The 21494-nt window shown below is 45.0% G+C and overlaps 1 protein-coding gene across 4 annotated transcripts in view; it reads right to left on the bottom strand.

Annotated features, from left to right (window-relative positions):
• Positions 1 to 4851: 4851 nt before the first annotated feature.
• LOC141161268 (proto-oncogene Mas-like) overlaps positions 4852 to 21494 on the bottom strand; it is a 74579-nt gene continuing 57936 nt past the window's right edge. For 3 of the 4 annotated variants that reach the window (XM_073646062.1, XM_073646060.1, XM_073646061.1), the window contains one exon: positions 4852 to 5987. In XM_073646062.1, coding sequence (XP_073502163.1) covers positions 4970 to 5947 — 978 coding nt within the window. In that variant the 5' untranslated portion in view covers positions 5948 to 5987 and the 3' untranslated portion in view covers positions 4852 to 4969. Of the gene's footprint in view, positions 5988 to 11266; positions 11391 to 21494 lie in introns of those variants that run through there. The other variant, XM_073646063.1, reaches the window with a different exon arrangement.

Genomic DNA, 21494 nt, shown 5'->3' with positions numbered 1-21494 from the left:
AGTCACTGTGTACATACATTACATTACTGATCCTGAGTTACATCCTGTATTATACTCCAGAGCTACACTCACTATTCTGCTGGTGCAGTCACTGTGTACATACATTACATTACTGATCCTGAGTTACATCCTGTATTATACTCCAGAGCTGCACTCACTATTCTACTGGTGCAGTCACTGTGTACATACATTACATTACTGATCCTGAGTTACCTCATGTATTATACTCCAGAGCTGCACTCACTATTCTGCTGGTGCAGTCTCTGTGTACATACATTACATTACTGATCCTGAGTTACCTCCTGTATTATACCCCAGAGCTGCACTCACTATTCTGCTGGTGCAGTCACTGTGTACATACATTACATTACTGATCCTGAGTTACATCCTGTATTATACTCCAGAGCTGCACTCACTATTCTGCTGGTGCAGTCACTGTGTACATACATTACATTACTGATCCTGAGTTACATCCTGTATTATACTCCAGAGCTGCACTCACTATTCTGCTGGTGCAGTCACTGTGTACATACATTACATTACTGATCCTGAGTTACATCCTGTATTATACTCCAGAGCTGCACTCACTATTCTGCTGGTGCAGTCACTGTGTACATACATTACATTACTGATCCTGAGTTACATCCTGTATTATACCCCAGAGCTGCACTCACTATTCTGCTGGTACAGTCACTGTGTACATACATTACATTACTGATCCGGAGTTACATCCTGTATTATACTCCAGAGCTGCACTCACTATTCTGCTGGTGCAGTCACTGTGTATATACATTACATTACTGATCCTGAGTTACCTCCTGTATTATACTCCAGAGCTGCACTCACTATTCTGCTGGTACAGTCACTGTGTACATACATTACATTACTGATCCTGAGTTACATCCTGTATTATACTCCAGAGCTGCACTCACTATTCTGCTGGTGCAGTCACTGTGTACATACATTACATTACTGATCCTGAGTTACATCCTGTATTATACTCCAGAGCTGCACTCACTATTCTGCTGGTGCAGTCACTGTGTACATACATTACATTACTGATCCTGAGTAACCTCCTGTATTATACCCCAGAGCTGCACTCACTATTCTGCTGGTGCAGTCACTGTGTACATACATTACATTACTGATCCTGAGTTACATCCTGTATTATACTCCAGAGCTACACTCACTATTCTACTGGTGCAGTCACTGTGTACATACATTACATTACTGATCCTGAGTTACCTCCTGTATTATACTCCAGAGCTACACTCACTATTCTACTGGTGCAGTCACTGTGTACATACATTACATTACTGATCCGGAGTTACATCCTGTATTATACTCCAGAGCTACACTCACTATTCTGCTGGAGCAGTCACTGTGTACATACATTACATTACTGATCCTGAGTTACCTCCTGTATTATACTCCAGAGCTGCACTCACTATTCTGCTGGTGCAGTCACTGTGTACATACATTACATTACTGATCCTGAGTTACATCCTGTATTATACTCCAGAGCTGCACTCACTATTCTGCTGGTGCAGTCACTGTGTACATACATTACATTACTGATCCTGAGTTACATCCTGTATTATACTCCAGAGCTACACTCACTATTCTACTGGTGCAGTCACTGTGTACATACATTACATTACTGATCCTGAGTTACATCCTGTATTATACTCCAGAGCTGCACTCACTATTCTGCTGGAGCAGTCACTGTGTACATACATTACATTACTGATCCTGAGTTACCTCATGTATTATACTCCAGAGCTGCGCTCACTATTCTGCTGGTGCAGGCACTGTGTACATACATTACATTACTGATCCTGAGTTACATCCTGTATTATACTCCAGAGCTGCACTCACTATTCTGCTGGTGCAGTCACTGTGTACATACATTACATTACTGATCTTGAGTTACATCCTGTATTATACTCCAGAGCTGCACTCACTATTCTGCTGGTGCAGTCACTGTGTACATTCATTACATTACTGATCCTGAGTTACATCCTGTATTATACTCCAGAGCTGTACTCACTATTCTGCTGGTGCAGTCACTGTGTACATATATTACATTACTGATCCTGGGTTACCTCCTGTATTATACTCCAGAGCTGCACTCACTATTCTGCTGGTGCAGTCTCTGTGTACATACATTACATTACTGATCCTGAGTTACCTCCTGTATTATACCCCAGAGCTGCACTCACTATTCTGCTGGTGCAGTCACTGTGTACATACATTACATTACTGATCCTGAGTTACATCCTGTATTATACTCCAGAGCTGCACTCACTATTCTGCTAGTGCAGTCTCTGTGTACATACATTACATTACTGATCCTGAGTTACATCCTGTATTATACTCCAGAGCTGCACTCACTATTCTGCTGGTGCAGTCTCTGTGTACATACATTACATTACTGATCCTGAGTTACCTCCTGTATTATACCCCAGAGCTGCACTCACTATTCTGCTGGTGCAGTCACTGTGTACATACATTACATTACTGATCCTGAGTTACATCCTGTATTATACTCCAGAGCTGCACTCACTATTCTGCTGGTGCAGTCACTGTGTACATACATTACATTACTGATCCTGAGTTACATCCTGTATTATACTCCAGAGCTGCACTCACTATTCTGCTGGTGCAGTCACTGTGTACATACATTACATTACTGATCCTGAGTTACATCCTGTATTATACTCCAGAGCTGCGCTCACTATTCTGCTGGTGCAGTCACTGTGTACATACATTACATTACTGATCCTGAGTTACATCCTGTATTATACTCCAGAGCTGCACTCACTATTCTGCTGGTGCAGTCACTGTGTACATACATTACATTACTGATCCTGAGATACATCCTGTATTATACTCCAGAGCTGCACTCACTATTCTGCTGGTGCAGTCACTGTGTACATATATTAGATTACTGATCCTGGGTTACCTCCTGTATTATACCCCAGAGCTGCACTCACTATTCTGCTGGTGCAGTCACTGTGTACATACATTACTGATCCTGAGTTACATCCTATATTATACTCCAGAGCTGCACTCACTATTCTGCTGGTGCAGTCACTGTGTACATACATTACATTACTGATCCTGAGTTACATCCTGTATTATACTCCAGAGCTGCACTCACTATTCTGCTGGTGCAGTCACTGTGTACATACATTACATTACTGATCCTGAGTTACATCCTGTATTATACTCCAGAGCTGCACTCACTATTCTGCTGGTGCAGTCACTGTGTACATACATTACATTACTGATCCTGAGTTACATCCTGTATTATACTCCAGAGCTGCACTCACTATTCTGCTGGTGCAGTCACTGTGTACATACATTACATTACTGATCCTGGGTTACCTCCTGTATTATACTCCAGAGCTGCACTCACTATTCTGCTGGTGCAGTCACTGTGTATATACATTACTGATCCTGAGTTACATCCTGTATTATACTCCAGAGCTGCACTCACTATTCTGCTGGTGCAGTCACTGTGTACATACATTACATTACTGATCCTGAGTTACCTCCTGTATTATACTCCAGAGCTGCACTCACTATTCTGCTGGTGCAGTCACTGTGTACATACATTACATTACTGATCCTGAGTTACATCCTGTATTATACTCCAGAGCTGCACTCACTATTCTGCTGGTGCAGTCACTGTGTACATACATTACATTACTGATCCTGAGTTACCTCATGTATTATACTCCAGAGCTGCACTCACTATTCTGCTGGTGCAGTCACTGTGTACATACATTACATTACTGATCCTGAGTTACATCCTGTATTATACTCCAGAGCTGCACTCACTATTCTGCTGGTGCAGTCACTGTGTACATACATTACATTACTGATCCTGAGTTACATCCTGTATTATACTCCAGAGCTGCACTCACTATTCTGCTGGTGCAGTCACTGTGTATATACATTACTGATCCTGAGTTACATCCTGTATTATACTCCAGAGCTGCACTCACTATTCTGCTGGTGCAGTCACTGTGTACATACATTACATTACTGATCCTGAGTTACCTCCTGTATTATACTCCAGAGCTGCACTCACTATTCTGCTGGTGCAGTCACTGTGTACATTCATTACATTACTGATCCTGAGTTACATCCTGTATTATACTCCAGAGCTGCACTCACTATTCTGCTGGTGCAGTCACTGTGTACATACATTACATTACTGATCCTGAGTTACATCCTGTATTATCCTCCAGAGCTGCACTCACTATTCTGCTGGTGCAGTCACTGTGTACATACATTACATTACTGATCCTGAGTTACATCCTGTATTATACCCCAGAGCTGCACTCACTATTCTGCTGGTGCAGTCACTGTGTACATACATTACATTACTGATCCTGAGTTACCTCCTGTATTATACTCCAGAGCTGCACTCACTATTCTGCTGGTGCAGTCACTGTGTATATACATTACTGATCCTGAGTTACATCCTGTATTATACTCCAGAGCTGCACTCACTATTCTGCTGGTGCAGTCACTGTGTACATACATTACATTACTGATCCTGAGTTACCTCCTGTATTATACTCCAGAGCTGCACTCACTATTCTGCAGGTGCAGTCACTGTGTACATTCATTACATTACTGATCCTGAGTTACATCCTGTATTATACTCCAGAGCTGCACTCACTATTCTGCTGGTGCAGTCACTGTGTACATATATTACATTACTGATCCTGGGTTACCTCCTGTATTATACTTCAGAGCTGTGCTCCCATGAATTGATGTTCTGTGACATTCTAGAAGCTTTGGTATGACACATGACCCTGCAGTGAGTTCTGAGGCTTTGTTATCTTTATTATATCCTTCATATCTAGTTACAGCTGTTACATTGTATCTTAGTATTTTCTCCCCGGATATAAACAATCTGTCAATCAATAGCGATGATGGAATAAAGTGACTGTCAGGAGTCCTCGGGCTTCTCCCATTCATTCATCGTGTTCGGCTTTTGCTCGGTGTCACTCTCTTGCGTCTCCACCGTGTCTTGTCCTTCTGATGAGCCTTCTCCCTCCTCTTTGAAGACAGACTGGAGAGCTTGTGTGGTGGAGACGCTCGTCTTCCATCGGCCCACAACCATGTAGATGTAGGGATTGACAGTGGAATTGATGGCTGAACACAGTGAAATCATAATGTAGCTGAGGACCCTTATCTTCCCTGCAGGGATGAAGCCAAAGACGGCCAAGAGTCTCACCATGGTGGCCGGAACCAGAGAAATCAGGAAGGTAACGACCGCGGTGACAACCACCACGTACAGTTTCATGGGTCGGCAGTGAATGGAGGTCTTCCGAATCTCTACGAGAAGTACAACACTAGAGCCAATAATGGCCAGAGTCACCATCAGAAATACGACTGATACCACGGTGTAGACAGTGGATCTGTGCTCCGGGATGAGGAATCTCTCCAGAACAGTTATCAGGATCGACAGGATCCATATCATCCCGCACAATATGGCCGACAAGTGCCGCGGGCGTCGACACTTGTACCACATGGGAAAGCAAACGGTGAGACATCGTTCAACGCAAAGAGCGGCCAGAAAGAACAAGCTGGAATTAAACCCAAAACTGTGCAGGAACTCGCCAAATATGGAGAATGTCCTGTCATTCTCCGAGGTGGTGGGCACTCCATTATACAAGCACAGAAAGTACAAGGAGACCATGCAGCAGCAGAACAGGTAGATGAAGTCCGCCAAGGCCAAATTCAAGATATAGACCGTGGACTGGTTCAGCTTGATGCGGAAACACAACAGATATACTGTGAGGCCGTTCCCGACCAGACCCACCAGGCATACGAGAACCGTCACCAGGCAGATGGTGATTGGGATGGTGGCCAGGGACAGATCTACTGGGGGGTTCGTATGGTTGACTGATGAGTTGAGGGACATTTTTCTCTACAGTGATTGGAGGCCGGGAATGTCCATTCCCCTGAAAAAACAAAAAAATAATTAGTAAATTAAAAGCGCAAAACAATTTAAAAAAAGGCAACAAGGTGTTGTCGGAGCCCCAAATTAGAACGGGATCACCTGCGAATCAGGCCTCTCCTTTGTGCCGGATGACCGCGTTTCTTAAATACAGCCGTTAAAGAAGCCATTAAAGTGGTTTTCTGGGCAGAATTGTGACGGTGTGTAATGTGCATACTGTCAGGATTCCCCGTTACTTCCATCTCAAGTGGGAATTCATGTGGTTCGCATAGTTGTGCTCATGAGTAAGTATTCCTCCTTCATTCGTTATTCTATTGAGAGAAGAAGAGGAGAAGCTAGACAACATGTGAGCGACCACTCGAGCTGGAAATAGAGGGAAGTCCTGACAGTGTGCACATTGCGTAGAGTAGCTGCAGACCTTCATGAAATTTATGTTCCGCCTGAAATAACCTTCTTAGGTTCTGCCTGCGGGCCACATTTTCTGGACTTTTGCAGTATTGCTCAGGTGATGTGTTTATTGTCCGTATATCATGAATGGCCACAGACATCTCATTACGGGATATCGCGATGTGATGCCCGGAGGTCTGCAGTCCAGAAGCTGCGCTCTAGAAGACCCCTCGATGTTATACACCTGGTGTACAGACATTATGGGGTAGGAATACATTGGATCAAGCGTTCAGCATTTTTTGGCCTAGTCAAAAATAACAATAAAGGGAGGGGGGGCACATAATTAACAAATTGTAAGCTGTGAAACGTGTTGCACGTTATTATTCTTTTATATAAACAGATTAGTTTACTTCATGCATTGCCTCGAAGGCTGGAGTTTGGTCATTTGTAGCAATGAGCGAATCAATTCAAGGTGAATCCTTAAATATTACAAAAAAAAACATCAGATTTACCCAATTCTGAATTTTTTAGTTTTCTGTGAGAAAATTCAGCCCGGAGAGGAGTTTAGAAACTTGTGCTCGCCTTGGTGCTCGCCTCTCCCGTGAGCGCAGCTTCCCTTCCGGTCATCCCTTCTCTCCGCAGTACCGGTGTCTCTTCTCTTGAGGTGTGCTGACGGACGCCCTCTTCTATGATTTCAATCTTTGGCCGCGGTTCCATTTCTGGCTAGACCTAGGTGGCACGTCGTGAAGTCTCAATGTCAGGACATCACTACGTGCGCTGCCCGATGCCCGGAAATGCCAGCAAAGACTGAAGATCTGGGAGTGGAGTTGGCACAATCGAAAAGAAGACACCTTTGTGGCTCAGGTCCTTAAACCCTTTCGGATGCTCAAAGAAGATCTAAACCTTCCAAACAAGTACACACAATTGTAACATGTCCTTAAGACCTTGTTCCCGGGTCCTCCACCCTGTCCTGCAGAAATACCCCTCGTCACTGGTGCTACTGGATCCCGTTGGATCTGGGCTTACATCCCAATTCCATGCCCTTTTGCTGGCAGACTGCACGGATCCAATACATGACAGCCCAGGCGAGAAGTGAGTGCGAGACAGATGTAGCATAGATGAGTGCTGAGAATTCGAAGCTCTTAATCATGTTTCCTGAACTCTACTGAAAGAGCCACACAACTATATGTTCTTCACCGTACGTGTTCCACTGCCGATAGGGAATGCTGGGCCAAAGTGGTTCAGTTCCTACATAACCACATGGGAATCCACATTACAGATGACCCTAAAACTTGAAAATGTGTGGCCACACGAGGTGTCTTCAAGAGCATCAACCATCTCGAAATGGAAAATCGGCCATAAACCTCTCCCTCAAAGTAATCGGCCATAAACCTGTCCCTCAAAGTAATCGGCCATAAACCTGTCCCTCAAAGTAATCGGCCATAAACCTGTCCCTCAAAGTAATCGGCCATAAACCTGTCCCTCAAAGTAATCGGCCATAAACATCTCCTTCAAAGTAATCGGCCATAAATCTCTCCCTCAAAGTAATCGGCCATAAACCTGTCCCTCAAAGTAATCGGCCATAAACCTCTCCCTCAAAGTAATCGGCCATAAACCTGTCCCTCAAAGTAATCGGCCATAAATCTCTCCCTCAAAGTAATCGGCCATAAACATCTCCTTCAAAGTAATCGGCCATAAATCTCTCCCTCAAAGTAATCGGCCATAAACCTGTCCCTCAAAGTAATCGGCCATAAACCTGTCCCTCAAAGTAAAAAAAAATATCTACATTTCGCTGGGCCCACCCTAGAAAATTCCCCCAAAATTTTAGGTAGATCAATTGACTCCACCCTGACTGCATAAAGAGTGTGGGGTGGAGGAATGGGAGGAGGAGAGGGAGGAGAGTTTCTATGGTCGCACCCCTTCTGTTTTGGGTGGGTGACATAGCCGAGCAGCAATGTCTGGTGTTTGCCTTAGTTTTAGTGTGATTTTCCTTTTGTGGGTGGTCAGTAGCGAGGGGAGTGGTGACGAAGCTTTGGAGTCGGGAGATCACAAAGAATAATAATAAGGGACATATCATTTTCATCATATAACTTCATCTGTAAATTGAAATTTCCTGATACATTGAAGCAATTTGCTGAATTTTAATGTCTCTGGTCTCGGGGTCAGGATTACTAGTGCTAAGGTTACATTTGGGGATAGGATTAATAGGACATTGACTACGGTTTATGGATTATTATAGTTAGAGTTTGTTTTGGAGTTAGGCTTAGCAGGGTAAAAATTAGTCTTGGGGTTAAGATTAGTAGGGTTAAGGTTTGGACTGGAGCTAGGACTTGTAGGGTAGATGTTGGGTTTGAGGTTCGGATTACTAGGACTATGATTTATGGATTAGTATAGTTTGGGTTCGTTTTGGGTTTAGTGTTACTGGGGTGAAGTCTAGGTTCAGGGTCAGGATCTGTAGGGTTAAGTATCGTCTTGGGGATAGGATTAGTACAGTTAGGGTTAGGCAGTACACACAGATGAATTTAGTTCATAAATGACCTCTCTGTCCAGCAATGACTACGCCATGAGCCTGATGTAATGGCCATCGATACGTCTGTAGATATTTGTGGGCAGATGGAGCTCATGTTGGTGGCATCTTCTCATCTTCTATTACATCTGCCTGTACCTCCCACCTCAGATATCTAATCACTGTCCACCTGATACAGGTGCATTTCACTAAATTAGAATATCATCAAAAAGTTACTTTATTTCAGTTCTTCACTACAAAAAGGTGAAGCTCCGATATTATATAGAGTCATTACACACAGAGGGATCTATTATATAGAGTCATTACACACAGAGGGATCTATTATATAGAGTCATTACACACAGAAGGATCTATTATATAGAGTCATTACACCCAGAGGGATCTATTATATAGAGTCATTACACACAGAGGGATCTATTATATAGAGTCATTACACACAGAGGGATCTATTATATAGAGTCATTACACACAGAGGGATCTATTATATAGAGTCATTACACACAGAGAGATCTATTATATAGAGTCATTACACGCAGAGGGATCTATTATATAGAGTCATTACATGCAGAGGGATCTATTATATAGAGTCATTACACACAGAGGGATCTATTATATAGAGTCATTACACACAGAGGGATCTATTATATAGAGTCATTACACACAGAGGGATCTATTATATAGAGTCATTACACACAGAGGGATCTATTATATAGAGTCATTACACACAGAGAGATCTATTATATAGAGTCATTACACACAGAGAGATCTATTATATAGAGTCATTACACACAGAGGGATCTATTATATAGAGTCATTACACACAGAGGGATCTATTATATAGAGTCATTACACGCAGAGGGATCTATTATATAGAGTCATTACACGCAGAGGGATCTATTATATAGAGTCATTACACACAGAGGGATCTATTATATAGAGTCATTACACACAGAGGGATCTATTATATAGAGTCATTACACACAGAGGGATCTATTATATAGAGTCATTACACGCAGAGGGATCTATTATATAGAGTCATTACATGCAGAGGGATCTATTATATAGAGTCATTACACACAGAGGGATCTATTATATAGAGTCATTACACACAGAGGGATCTATTATATAGAGTCATTACACACAGAGTGATCTATTATATAGTGTCATTACACAGAGGGATCTATTATATAGAGTCATTACACACAGAGGGATCTATTATATAGAGTCATTACACACAGAGGGATCTATTATATAGAGTCATTACACACAGAGGGATCTATTATATAGAGTCATTACACACAGAGGGATCTATTATATAGAGTCATTACACACAGAGGGATCTATTATATAGAGTCATTACACACAGAGCGATCTATTATATAGAGTCATTACACACAGAGCGATCTATTATATAGAGTCATTACACGCAGAGGGATCTATTATATAGAGTCGTTACACACAGAGGGATCTATTATATAGAGTCATTACATGCAGAGGGATCTATTATATAGAGTCATTACACACAGAGCGATCTATTATATAGAGTCATTACACACAGAGGGATCTATTATATAGAGTCATTACACACAGAGATCCCTCTGTGTGCAATGACTCTATCTAATAGATCGCTCTGTGTGTAATGACTCTATATAATAGATCCCTCTGCATGTAATGACTCTATATAATAGATCCCTCTGTGTGTAATGACTCTATATAATAGATCGCTCTGTGTGTAATGACTCTATATAATAGATCCCTCTGGGTGTAATGACTCTATATTATAGATCCCTCTGTGTGTAATGACTCTATATAATAGATCCCTCTGTGTGTAATGACTCTATATTATAGATCCCTCTGCGTGTAATGACTCTATATAATAGATCGCTCTGTGTGTAATGACTCTATATAATAGATCCCTCTGCATGTAATGACTCTATATAATAGATCCCTCTGCGTGTAATGACTCTATATAATAGATCCCTCTGTGTGCAATGACTCTATCTAATAGATCGCTCTGTATGTAATGACTCTATATAATAGATCCCTCTGCATGTAATGACTCTATATAATAGATCCCTCTGCGTGTAATGACTCTATATAATAGATCCCTCTGCGTGTAATGACTCTATATAATAGATCCCTCTGCATGTAATGACTCTATATAATAGATCCCTCTGCGTGTAATGACTCTATATAATAGATCCCTCTGTGTGTAATGACTCTATATAATAGATCCCTCTGTGTGTAATGACTCTATATAATATAGGAGCTTCACTATTTGTATTGAAGAACTGAAATTAATTAACTTTTTGATGATATTCTAATTTACTGAGATGCAGCTGTATATAGATCAGCGGAGCTGTACTCACCAGCGAGGGTGGTATGAAGATCCGATGCTCTCAGCACAAGGAGGCACAGGGACTGGATGCAAGGTCTCTGGCAGGATGCAGCGCGCTTTACTTGGCTCGAAGCCTCTCCATAGTCTGAGATTTCCTCATCACCGGCGCTTGTCTAATAACTGCATTCCTGGGCGTATATAGACTCGTGTGTATGTAAATGTAATAGCTCAGAAGTGAACTCATTGACCCAAATAGAAGCCCAGACTGAGCCACAGATCATGGCCGACCAACCATACACAACAAGTCTCCATCAAAAGATGTATGGCTCTATAGAGGCAGTGGTAGCACAGATAGAATATGGAGCATGATGGGTATTGAGTACAGGCAGGGTGCAGTAGCAGTACAGTATGGAACATGATGGACAGGCAGAATATGTGCGGCTGTAGGTAGCAGTGATAGCAGCAGTACAGTATGGAACATGATGGACAGGCAGAATATGTGCGGCTGTAGGTAGCACTGGTAGCAGCAGTACAGTATGGAACATGATGGACCGGCAGAATATGTGCGGCTGTAGGTAGCACTGGTAGCAGCAGTACAGTATGGAACATGATGGACCGGCAGAATATGTGCGGCTGTAGGTAGCACTGGTAGCAGCAGTACAGTATGGAACAGGATGGACAGGCAGAATATGTGCGGCTGTAGGTAGCAGTGATAGCAGCAGTACAGTATGGAACATGATGGACAGGCAGAATATGTGCGGCTGTAGGTAGGAGTGATAGCAGCAGTACAGTATGGAACAGGATGGACAGGCAGAATATGTGCGGCTGTAGGTAGCACTGGTAGCAGCAGTACAGTATGGAACAGGATGGACCGTCAGAATATATGCGGCTGTAGGAAGCAGTGATAGCAGCAGTACAGTATGAAACATGATGGACAGGCAGAATATGTGCGTCTGTATGGTAGCACTGGTAGCAGCAGTACACTATGGAACAGGATGGACCGTCAGAATATATGCGGCTGTAGGAAGCAGTGATAGCAGCAGTACAGTATGAAACATGATGGACAGGCAGAATATGTGCAGCTGTAGGTAGCACTGGTAGCAGCAGTACAGTATGGAACAGGATGGACAGGCAGAATATGTGCGGCTGTAGGTAGCAGTGATAGCAGCAGTACAGTATGGAACATGATGGACAGGCAGAATATGTGCGGCTGTAGGTAGCAGTGATAGCAGCTGTACTGTATGGAACATGATGGACAGGCAGAATATGTGCGGCTGTAGGTAGCAGTGATAGCAGCAGTACAGTATGGAACATGATGGACAGGCAGAATATGTGCGGCTGTATGGTAGCACTGGTAGCAGCAGTACACTATGGAACAGGATGGACCGTCAGAATATATGCGGCTGTAGGAAGCAGTGATAGCAGCAGTACAGTATGGAACATGATGGACAGGCAGAATGCGTGCGCCTGTAGGTAGCAGTGATAGCAGCAGTACAGTATGGAACATGATGGACAGGCAGAATATGTGCGGCTGTATGGTAGCACTGGTAGCAGCAGTACACTATGGAACAGGATGGACCGTCAGAATATATGCGGCTGTAGGAAGCAGTGATAGCAGCAGTACAGTATGGAACATGATGGACAGGCAGAATATGTGCGGATGTAGGTAGCATTGATAGCAGCAGTACAGTATGGAACATGATGGACAGGCAGAATATGTGCAGCTGTATGGTAGCACTGGTAGCAGAAGTACAGTATGGAACATGACAGACCAGCAGAATATGTGCGGCTGTAGGTAGAAGTGATAGCAGCAGTATAGTATGGAACAGGATGGACAGGCAAAATATGTGCAGCTGTAGGTAGAAGTGATAGCAGCTGTACAGTATGGAACATGATGGACAGGCAGAATGTGTGTGGCCGTAGGTAGGAGTGATAGCAGCAGTACAGTATGGAACAGGATGGATCGGCAGAATATGCGTGGCTGAAGGTAGCAGTGATTGCAGCAGTACAGTATGGAACAGGATGGACAGGCAGAATATGTGCGGCTGTAGGTAGGAGTGATAGCAGCAGTACAGTATGGAATAGGATGGACAGGCAGAATGTGTGTGGCTGTAGGTAGGAGTGATAGCAGCAGTACAGTATGGAACAGGATGGACAGGCAGAATATGTTCAGCTGTAGATAGCACTGGTAGCAGCAGTACAGTATGGAACATGATGGACAGGCAGAATATGTGCGGCTGTAGGTAGCATTGATAGGAGCAGTACAGTATGGAACATGATGGACAGGCAGAATATGTGCAGCTGTAGGTGGGAGTGATAGCAGCAGTACAGTATGGAACAGGATGGACAGGCAGAATATGTGTGGCTGTAGGTAGGAGTGATAGCAGCAGTACAGTATGGAATAGGATGGACAGGCAGAATGTGTGTGGCTGTAGGTAGGAGTGATAGCAGCAGTAAAGTATGGAACAGGATGGACAGGCAGAATATGTTCAGCTGTAGATAGCACTGGTAGCAGCAGTACAGTATGGAACATGATGGACAGGCAGAATATGTGCGGCTGTAGGTAGCATTGATAGGAGCAGTACAGTATGGAACATGATCTACAGGCAGAATATGTGCGTCTGTAGGTAGCAGTGATAGCAGCAGTACAGTATGGAACATGATGGACAGGCAGAATATGTGCGGCTGTAGGCAGCAGTGATAGCAGTAGTACAGTATGGAATATGATGGACTGGCAGAATGTGTGTGGCTGTAGGTAAGAGTGATAGCAGCAGTACAGTGTGGAACATGATGGACAGGCAGAATATGTGCGGATGTAGGTAGCATTGATAGCAGCAGTACAGTATGGAACAGGATGGACAGGCAGAATATGTGCGGCTGTAGGTAGGAGTGATAGCAGCAGTACAGTATGGAATAGGATGGACAGGCAGAATGTGTGTGGCTGTAGGTAGGAGTGATAGCAGCAGTACAGTATGGAACAGGATGGACAGGCAGAATATGTTCAGCTGTAGATAGCACTGGTAGCAGCAGTACAGTATGGAACATGATGGACAGGCAGAATATGTGCGGCTGTAGGTAGCATTGATAGGAGCAGTACAGTATGGAACATGATGGACAGGCAGAATATGTGCAGCTGTAGGTGGGAGTGATAGCAGCAGTACAGTATGGAACAGGATGGACAGGCAGAATATGTGTGGCTGTAGGTAGGAGTGATAGCAGCAGTACAGTATGGAATAGGATGGACAGGCAGAATGTGTGTGGCTGTAGGTAGGAGTGATAGCAGCAGTAAAGTATGGAACAGGATGGACAGGCAGAATATGTTCAGCTGTAGATAGCACTGGTAGCAGCAGTACAGTATGGAACATGATGGACAGGCAGAATATGTGCGGCTGTAGGTAGCATTGATAGGAGCAGTACAGTATGGAACATGATCTACAGGCAGAATATGTGCGTCTGTAGGTAGCAGTGATAGCAGCAGTACAGTATGGAACATGATGGACAGGCAGAATATGTGCGGCTGTAGGCAGCAGTGATAGCAGTAGTACAGTATGGAATATGATGGACTGGCAGAATGTGTGTGGCTGTAGGTAAGAGTGATAGCAGCAGTACAGTGTGGAACAGGATGTATCGGCAGAATATGTGCGGCTGTAGGTAGCAATGATAGCAGCAGTACAGTATGGAATAGGATGGACAGGCAGAATATGTGCGGCTGTAGGTAGCAGTGATAGCAGCAGTACAGTATGGAATAGGATGGACAGGCAGAATATGTGCGGCTGTAGGTAGCAGTGATAGCAGCAGTACAGTATGGAACAGGATGGACCGGCAGAATATGTGCGGCTGTAGGTAGGAGTGATAGCAGCAGTACAGTATGGAACAGGATGGACAGGCAGAATATGTGCGGCTGTAGGTAGCAATGAAAGCAGCAGTACAGTATGGAATATGATGGACTGGCAGAATGTGTGTGGCTGTAGGTAAGAGTGATAGCCGCAGTACAGTGTGGAACAGGATGGATCGGCAGAATATGTGTGGCTGTAGGTAGCAGTGATAGCAGCAGTACAGTATGGAACAGGATGGACCGGCAGAATATGTGCGGCTGTAGGTAGGAGTGATAGCAGCAGTACAGTATGGAACTGGATGGACCGGCAGAATATGTGCAGCTGTAGGTAGGAGTGATAGCAGCAGTACATTATGGAACAGGATGGACAGGCAGAATATGTGCGGCTGTAGGTAGGAGTGATAGCAGCAGTACAGTATGGAATAGGATGGACAGGCAGAATGTGTGTGGCTGTAGGTAGGAGTGATAGCAGCAGTACAGTATGGAACAGGATGAACCGGCAGAATATGTGCGGCTGTAGGTAGCAGTGATAGCAGCAGTACAGTGTGGAACAGGATGGACCGGCAGAATATGTGTGGCTGTGGGTAGCAGTGATAGCAGCAGTACAGTATGGAACATGATGGACAGGCAGAATATGTGTGGCTGTAGGTATCACTGGTAGCAGCAGTACAGTATGGAACATGATGGACAGGCAGAATATGTGTGGCTGTAGGTAGCAGTGATAGCAGCAGTACAGTATGGAATAGGATGGACAGGCAGAATATATGCGGCTGTAGGTAGCAGTGATAGCAGCAGTACAGTATGGAACATGATGGACAGGCAAAATATGTTCGGATGTAGGTAGCACTGGTAGCAGCAGTACAGTATGGAACATGATAGACAGGCAGAATATGTGTGGCTGTAGGTAGCAGTGATAGCAGCAGTACAGTATGGAATAGGATGGACAGGTAGAATGTGTGTGGCTGTTGGTAGGAGTGATAGCAGAAGCACAGTATGGAACATGATGGACAGGCAGAGTATGTGCGGCTGTAGGTAGGAGTGATAGCAGCAGTACATACAGTATGGAGCAGGATGGACAGGCAGAATATGTGCGGCTGTAGGTAGCAGTGATAGCAGCAGTACAGTATGGAACAGGATGGACCGGCAGAATATGTGTGGCTGTAGGTAGCAGTGATAGCAGCAGTACAGTATGTAACATGATGCACAGGCAGAATATGTGTGGATGTAGGTAGCACTGGTAGCAGCAATACAGTATGGAACATGATGGACAGGCAGAGTAAGTGCGGCTGTAGGTAGCAGTGATAGCAGCAGTACAGTATGGAACATGATGCATAGGCAGAATATGTGTGGATGTAGGTAGCACTGGTAGCAGCAGTACAGTATGGAACATGATGGACAGGCAGAATGTGTGTGGCTGTAGGTAGCAGTGATAGCAGCAGTACAGTATGGAACATGATGGACAGGCAGAATATGTGTGGCTGTAGGTAGCAGTGATAGCAGCTGTACAGTATGGAACATGATGGACAGGCAGAATATGTGCGGCTGTAGATAGCACTGGTAGCAGCAGTACAGTATGGAACACGATGGACAGGCAGAATATGTGTGGCTGTAGGCAGCAGTGATAGCAGCAGTACAGTATGGAGCATGATGGAGAGGCAGAATATGTGCGGCTGTAGGTAGCAGTGATAGCAGCAGTACAGTATGGAACATGATGGACAGGCAGAATATGTGCGGCTGTAGGTAGCAGTGATAGCAGCAGTACAGCATGGAACATGATGGACAGGTAGAATATGTGCGGCTGTAGGTAGGAGTGATAGCAGAAGTACAGTATGGAACATGATTGACAGGCAGAATGTGTGTGGTTGTAGGTAGCACTGGTAGCACCAGTGCAGTATGGAACATGATGGACAGGCAGAATATGTGCGGCTGTAGGTAGGAGTGATAGCAGCAGTACAGTATGGAACAGGATGGACCGGCAGAATATGTGCGGCTGTAGGTTGGAGTGATAGCGGCAGTACAGTATGGAACAGGATGGACAGGCAGAATATGTGCGGCTGTAGGTAGCAATGATTGCAGCAGTAAAGTATGGAACAGGATGGAGCGGCAGAATATGTGCGGCTGTAGGTTGCAGTGATAGCAGCAGTACAGTATGGAATAGGATGGAGAGGCAGAATATGTGGGGCTGTAGGTAGGAGTGATAGCAGCAGTACAGCATGGAACAGGATGGACCGGCAGAATATGTGTGGCTGTAGGTAGGAGTGATAGCAGCAGTACAGTATGGAATAGGATAGACAGGCAGAATATGTGCGGCTGTAGGTAGCAGTGATAGCAGCAGTACAGTATGGAACAGGATGGACCGGCAGAATATGTGTGGCTGTGGGTAGCATTGATAGCAGCAGTACAGTATGGAACAGGATGGACAGGCAGAAAATGTGTGGCTGTAGGTAGCACTGGTAGCAGCAGTACAGTATGGAACATGATGGACAGGCAGAATATGTGCGGCTGTAGGTAGCACTGGTAGCAGCAGTACAGTATGGAACATGATGGACAGGCAGAGAATGTGTGGCTGTAGGTAGCACTGGTAGCAGCAGTACAGTATGGAACATGATGGACAGGCAGAATATGTGTGGCTGTAGGTAGCAGTGATAGCAGCAGTACAGTATGGAACAGGATGGACAGGCAGAATATGTGCGGCTGTAGGTAGCAATGATAGCAGCAGTAAAGTATGGAACAGGATGGACGGGCAGAATATGTGCGGCTGTAGGTTGCAGTGATAGCAGCAGTACAGTATGGAATAGGATGGACAGGCAGAATATGTGAGGCTGTAGGTAGGAGTGATAGCAGCAGTACAGCATGGAACATGATGGACAGGCAGAATATGTGTGGCTGTAGGTAGCAGTGATAGCAGCTGTACAGTATGGAACATGATGGACAGGCAGAATATGTGCGGCTGTAGATAGCACTGGTAGCAGCAGTACAGTATGGAACACGATGGACAGGCAGAATATGTGTGGCTGTAGGCAGCAGGGATAGCAGCAGTACAGTATGGAGCATGATGGAGAGGCAGAATATGTGCGGCTGTAGGTAGCAGTGATAGCAGCAGTACAGTATGGAACATGATGGACAGGCAGAATATGTGCGGCTGTAGGTAGCAGTGATAGCAGCAGTACTGTATGGAACATGATGGACAGGCAGAATATGTGTGGCTGTAGGTAGCAGTGATAGCAGCAGTACAGCATGGAACATGATGGACAGGCAGAATGTGTGTGGCTGTAGGTAGGAGTGATAGCAGAAGTACAGTATGGAACATGATTGACAGGCAGAATATGTGTGGTTGTAGGTAGCACTGGTAGCACCAGTGCAGTATGGAACATGATGGACAGGCAGAATATGTGCGGCTGTAGGTAGGAGTGTTGGCAGCAGTACAGTATGGAACAGGATGGACAGGCAGAATATGTGAGGCTGTAGGTAGGAGTGATAGCAGCAGTACAGCATGGAACATGATGGACAGGCAGAATATGTGTGGCTGTAGGTAGCAGTGATAGCAGCTGTACAGTATGGAACATGATGGACAGGCAGAATATGTGCGGCTGTAGATAGCACTGGTAGCAGCAGTACAGTATGGAACACGATGGACAGGCAGAATATGTGTGGCTGTAGGCAGCAGTGATAGCAGCAGTACAGTATGGAGCATGATGGAGAGGCAGAATATGTGCGGCTGTAGGTAGCAGTGATAGCAGCAGTACTGTATGGAACATGATGGACAGGCAGAATATGTGTGGCTGTAGGTAGCAGTGATAGCAGCAGTACAGCATGGAACATGATGGACAGGCAGAATGTGTGTGGCTGTAGGTAGGAGTGATAGCAGAAGTACAGTATGGAACATGATTGACAGGCAGAATATGTGTGGTTGTAAGTAGCACTGGTAGCACCAGTGCAGTATGGAACATGATGGACAGGCAGAATATGTGCGGCTGTAGGTAGGAGTGTTGGCAGCAGTACAGTATGGAACAGGATGGACAGGCAGAATATGTGAGGCTGTAGGTAGGAGTGATAGCAGCAGTACAGTATGGAATAGGATAGACAGGCAGAATATGTGTGGATGTAGGTAGCACTGGTAGCAGCAGTACAGTATGGAACATGATGGACAGGCAGAAAATGTGTGGCTGTAGGTAGCACTGGTAGCAGCAGTACAGTATGGAACAGGATGGACATGCAGAATATGTGCGGCTGTAGGAAGCAATGATAGCAGCAGTAAAGTATGGAACAGGATGGACCGGCAGAATATGTGCGGCTGTAGGTTGCAGTGATAGCAGCAGTACAGTATGGAATAGGATGGACCGGCAGAATATGTGAGGCTGTAGGTAGGAGTGATAGCAGCAGTACAGCATGGAATAGGATAGACAGGCAGAATATGTGCGGCTGTAGGTAGCAGTGATAGCAGCAGTACAGTATGGAACAGCATGGACCGGCAGAATATGTGTGGCTGTGGGTAGCAGTGATAGCAGCAGTACAGTATGGAACATGATGGACAGGCAAAATATGTTCGGATGTAGGTAGCACTGGTAGCAGCGGTACAGTATGGAACATAATGGACAGGCAGAATATGTGTGGCTGTAGGTAGCAGTGATAGCAGCAGTACAGTATGGAATAGGATGGACAGGCAGAATATGTGTGGCTGTGGGTAGCAGTGAAAGCAGAAGTACAGTATGGAACATAATGGACAGGCAGAATACGTGTGGCTGTAGGTAGCAGTGATAGCAGCAGTACAGTATGGAGCATGATGGAGAGGCAGAATATGTGCGGCTGTAGGTAGCAGTGATAGTAGCAGTACAGTATGGAATATGATGGACAGGCAGAATATGTGTGGCTGTAGGCAGCAGTGATAGCAGCAGTACAGTATGGAGCATGATGGATCGGCAGAATATGTGCGGCTGTAGGTAGCAGTGATAGTAGCAGTACAGTATGGAACATGATGGACAGGCAGAATATGTGCGGCTGTAGATAGCACTGGTAGCAGCAGTACAGTATGGAACATGATGGACCAGTAGAATATGTGCGGCTGTAGGTAGCACTGGTAGCAGCAGTACAGTATGGAACAGGATGGACAGGTAGAATATGTGCAGCTGTATGGTAGCAGTGATAGCCGCAGTACAGTATGGAACAGGATGGACAGGCAAAATATGTGCAGCTGTAGGTAGCACTGATAGCAGCAGTACAGTATGGAACATGATGGACAGGCAGAATATGTGCGGCTGTAGGTAGCAGTGATAGCAGCAGTACAGTATGGAACATGATGGACAGGCAGAATATGTGCGGCTGTAGGGAGCAGTGATAGCAGCAGTACAGTATGGAACGTGATGGACAGGCAAAATATGTGCAGCTGTAGGTAGCAGTGATAGCAGCAGTACAGTATGGAACATGATGGACAGGCAGAATATGTGCGGCTGTATGATAGCAGTGATAGCAGAAGTACAGTATGGAACATGATGGACAGGCAGAATATGTGCGGCTGTATGGTAGCAGTGATAGCAGCAGTACAGTATGGAACATGATGGACAGGCAGAATATGTGCGGCTGTAGGTAGCAGTGATAGCAGCAATACAGTATGGAACAGGATGGACAGGCAGAATATGTACGGCTGTATGGTAGCAGTGATAGCAGCAGTACAGTATGGAACATGATGGACAGGCAGAATATGTGCGGCTGTAGATAGCACTGGTAGCAGCAGTACAGTATGGAACATGATGGACCAGTAGAATATGTGAGGCTGTAGGTAGCACTGGTAGCAGCAGTACAGTATGGAATAGGATGGACAGGCAGAATATGTGCAGCTGTAGGTAGCAGTGATAGCAGCAGTACAGTATGCAACAGGATGGACAGGCAGAATATGTGCGGCTGTATGGTAGCAGTGATAGCAGCAGTACAGTATGGAACATTATGGACAGGCAGAATATGTGCGGCTGTATGTAGCACTGGTGGCAGCAGTACAGTATAGAACATGATGGACCAGTAGAATATGTGCGGCTGTATGTAGCACTGGTGGCAGCAGTACAGTATAGAACATGATGGACAGGCAGAATATGTGCGGCTGTAGGCAGCAGTGATAGCAGCAGTACAGTATGGAACAGGATGGACAGGCAAAATATGTGCAGCTGTAGGTAGCACTGATAGCAGCAGTACAGTATGGAACATGATGGACAGGCAGAATATGTGCGGCTGTAGGTAGCAGTGATAGCAGCAGTACAGTATGGAACATGATGGACAGGCAGAATTTGTGCGGCTGTAGGTAGCAGTGATAGCAGCAGTACAGTATGGAACATGATGGACAGGCGGAAAATGTGCGGCTGTAGGTAGCAGTGATAGCAGCAGTACAGTATGAAACAGGATGGACAGGCAGAATATGTACAGCTGTAGGTAGCAC

The sequence above is a fragment of the Phyllobates terribilis genome, unplaced genomic scaffold, assembly GCF_046119375.1.
Source record: "Phyllobates terribilis strain yellow unplaced genomic scaffold, ASM4611937v1 Scaffold_9__5_contigs__length_417890890, whole genome shotgun sequence".
NCBI lineage: Eukaryota > Metazoa > Chordata > Amphibia > Anura > Dendrobatidae > Phyllobates > Phyllobates terribilis.
The sequence above is the reverse complement of the archived record's forward strand: the minus strand, read 5'-3'. Positions and strand labels throughout refer to the sequence as shown.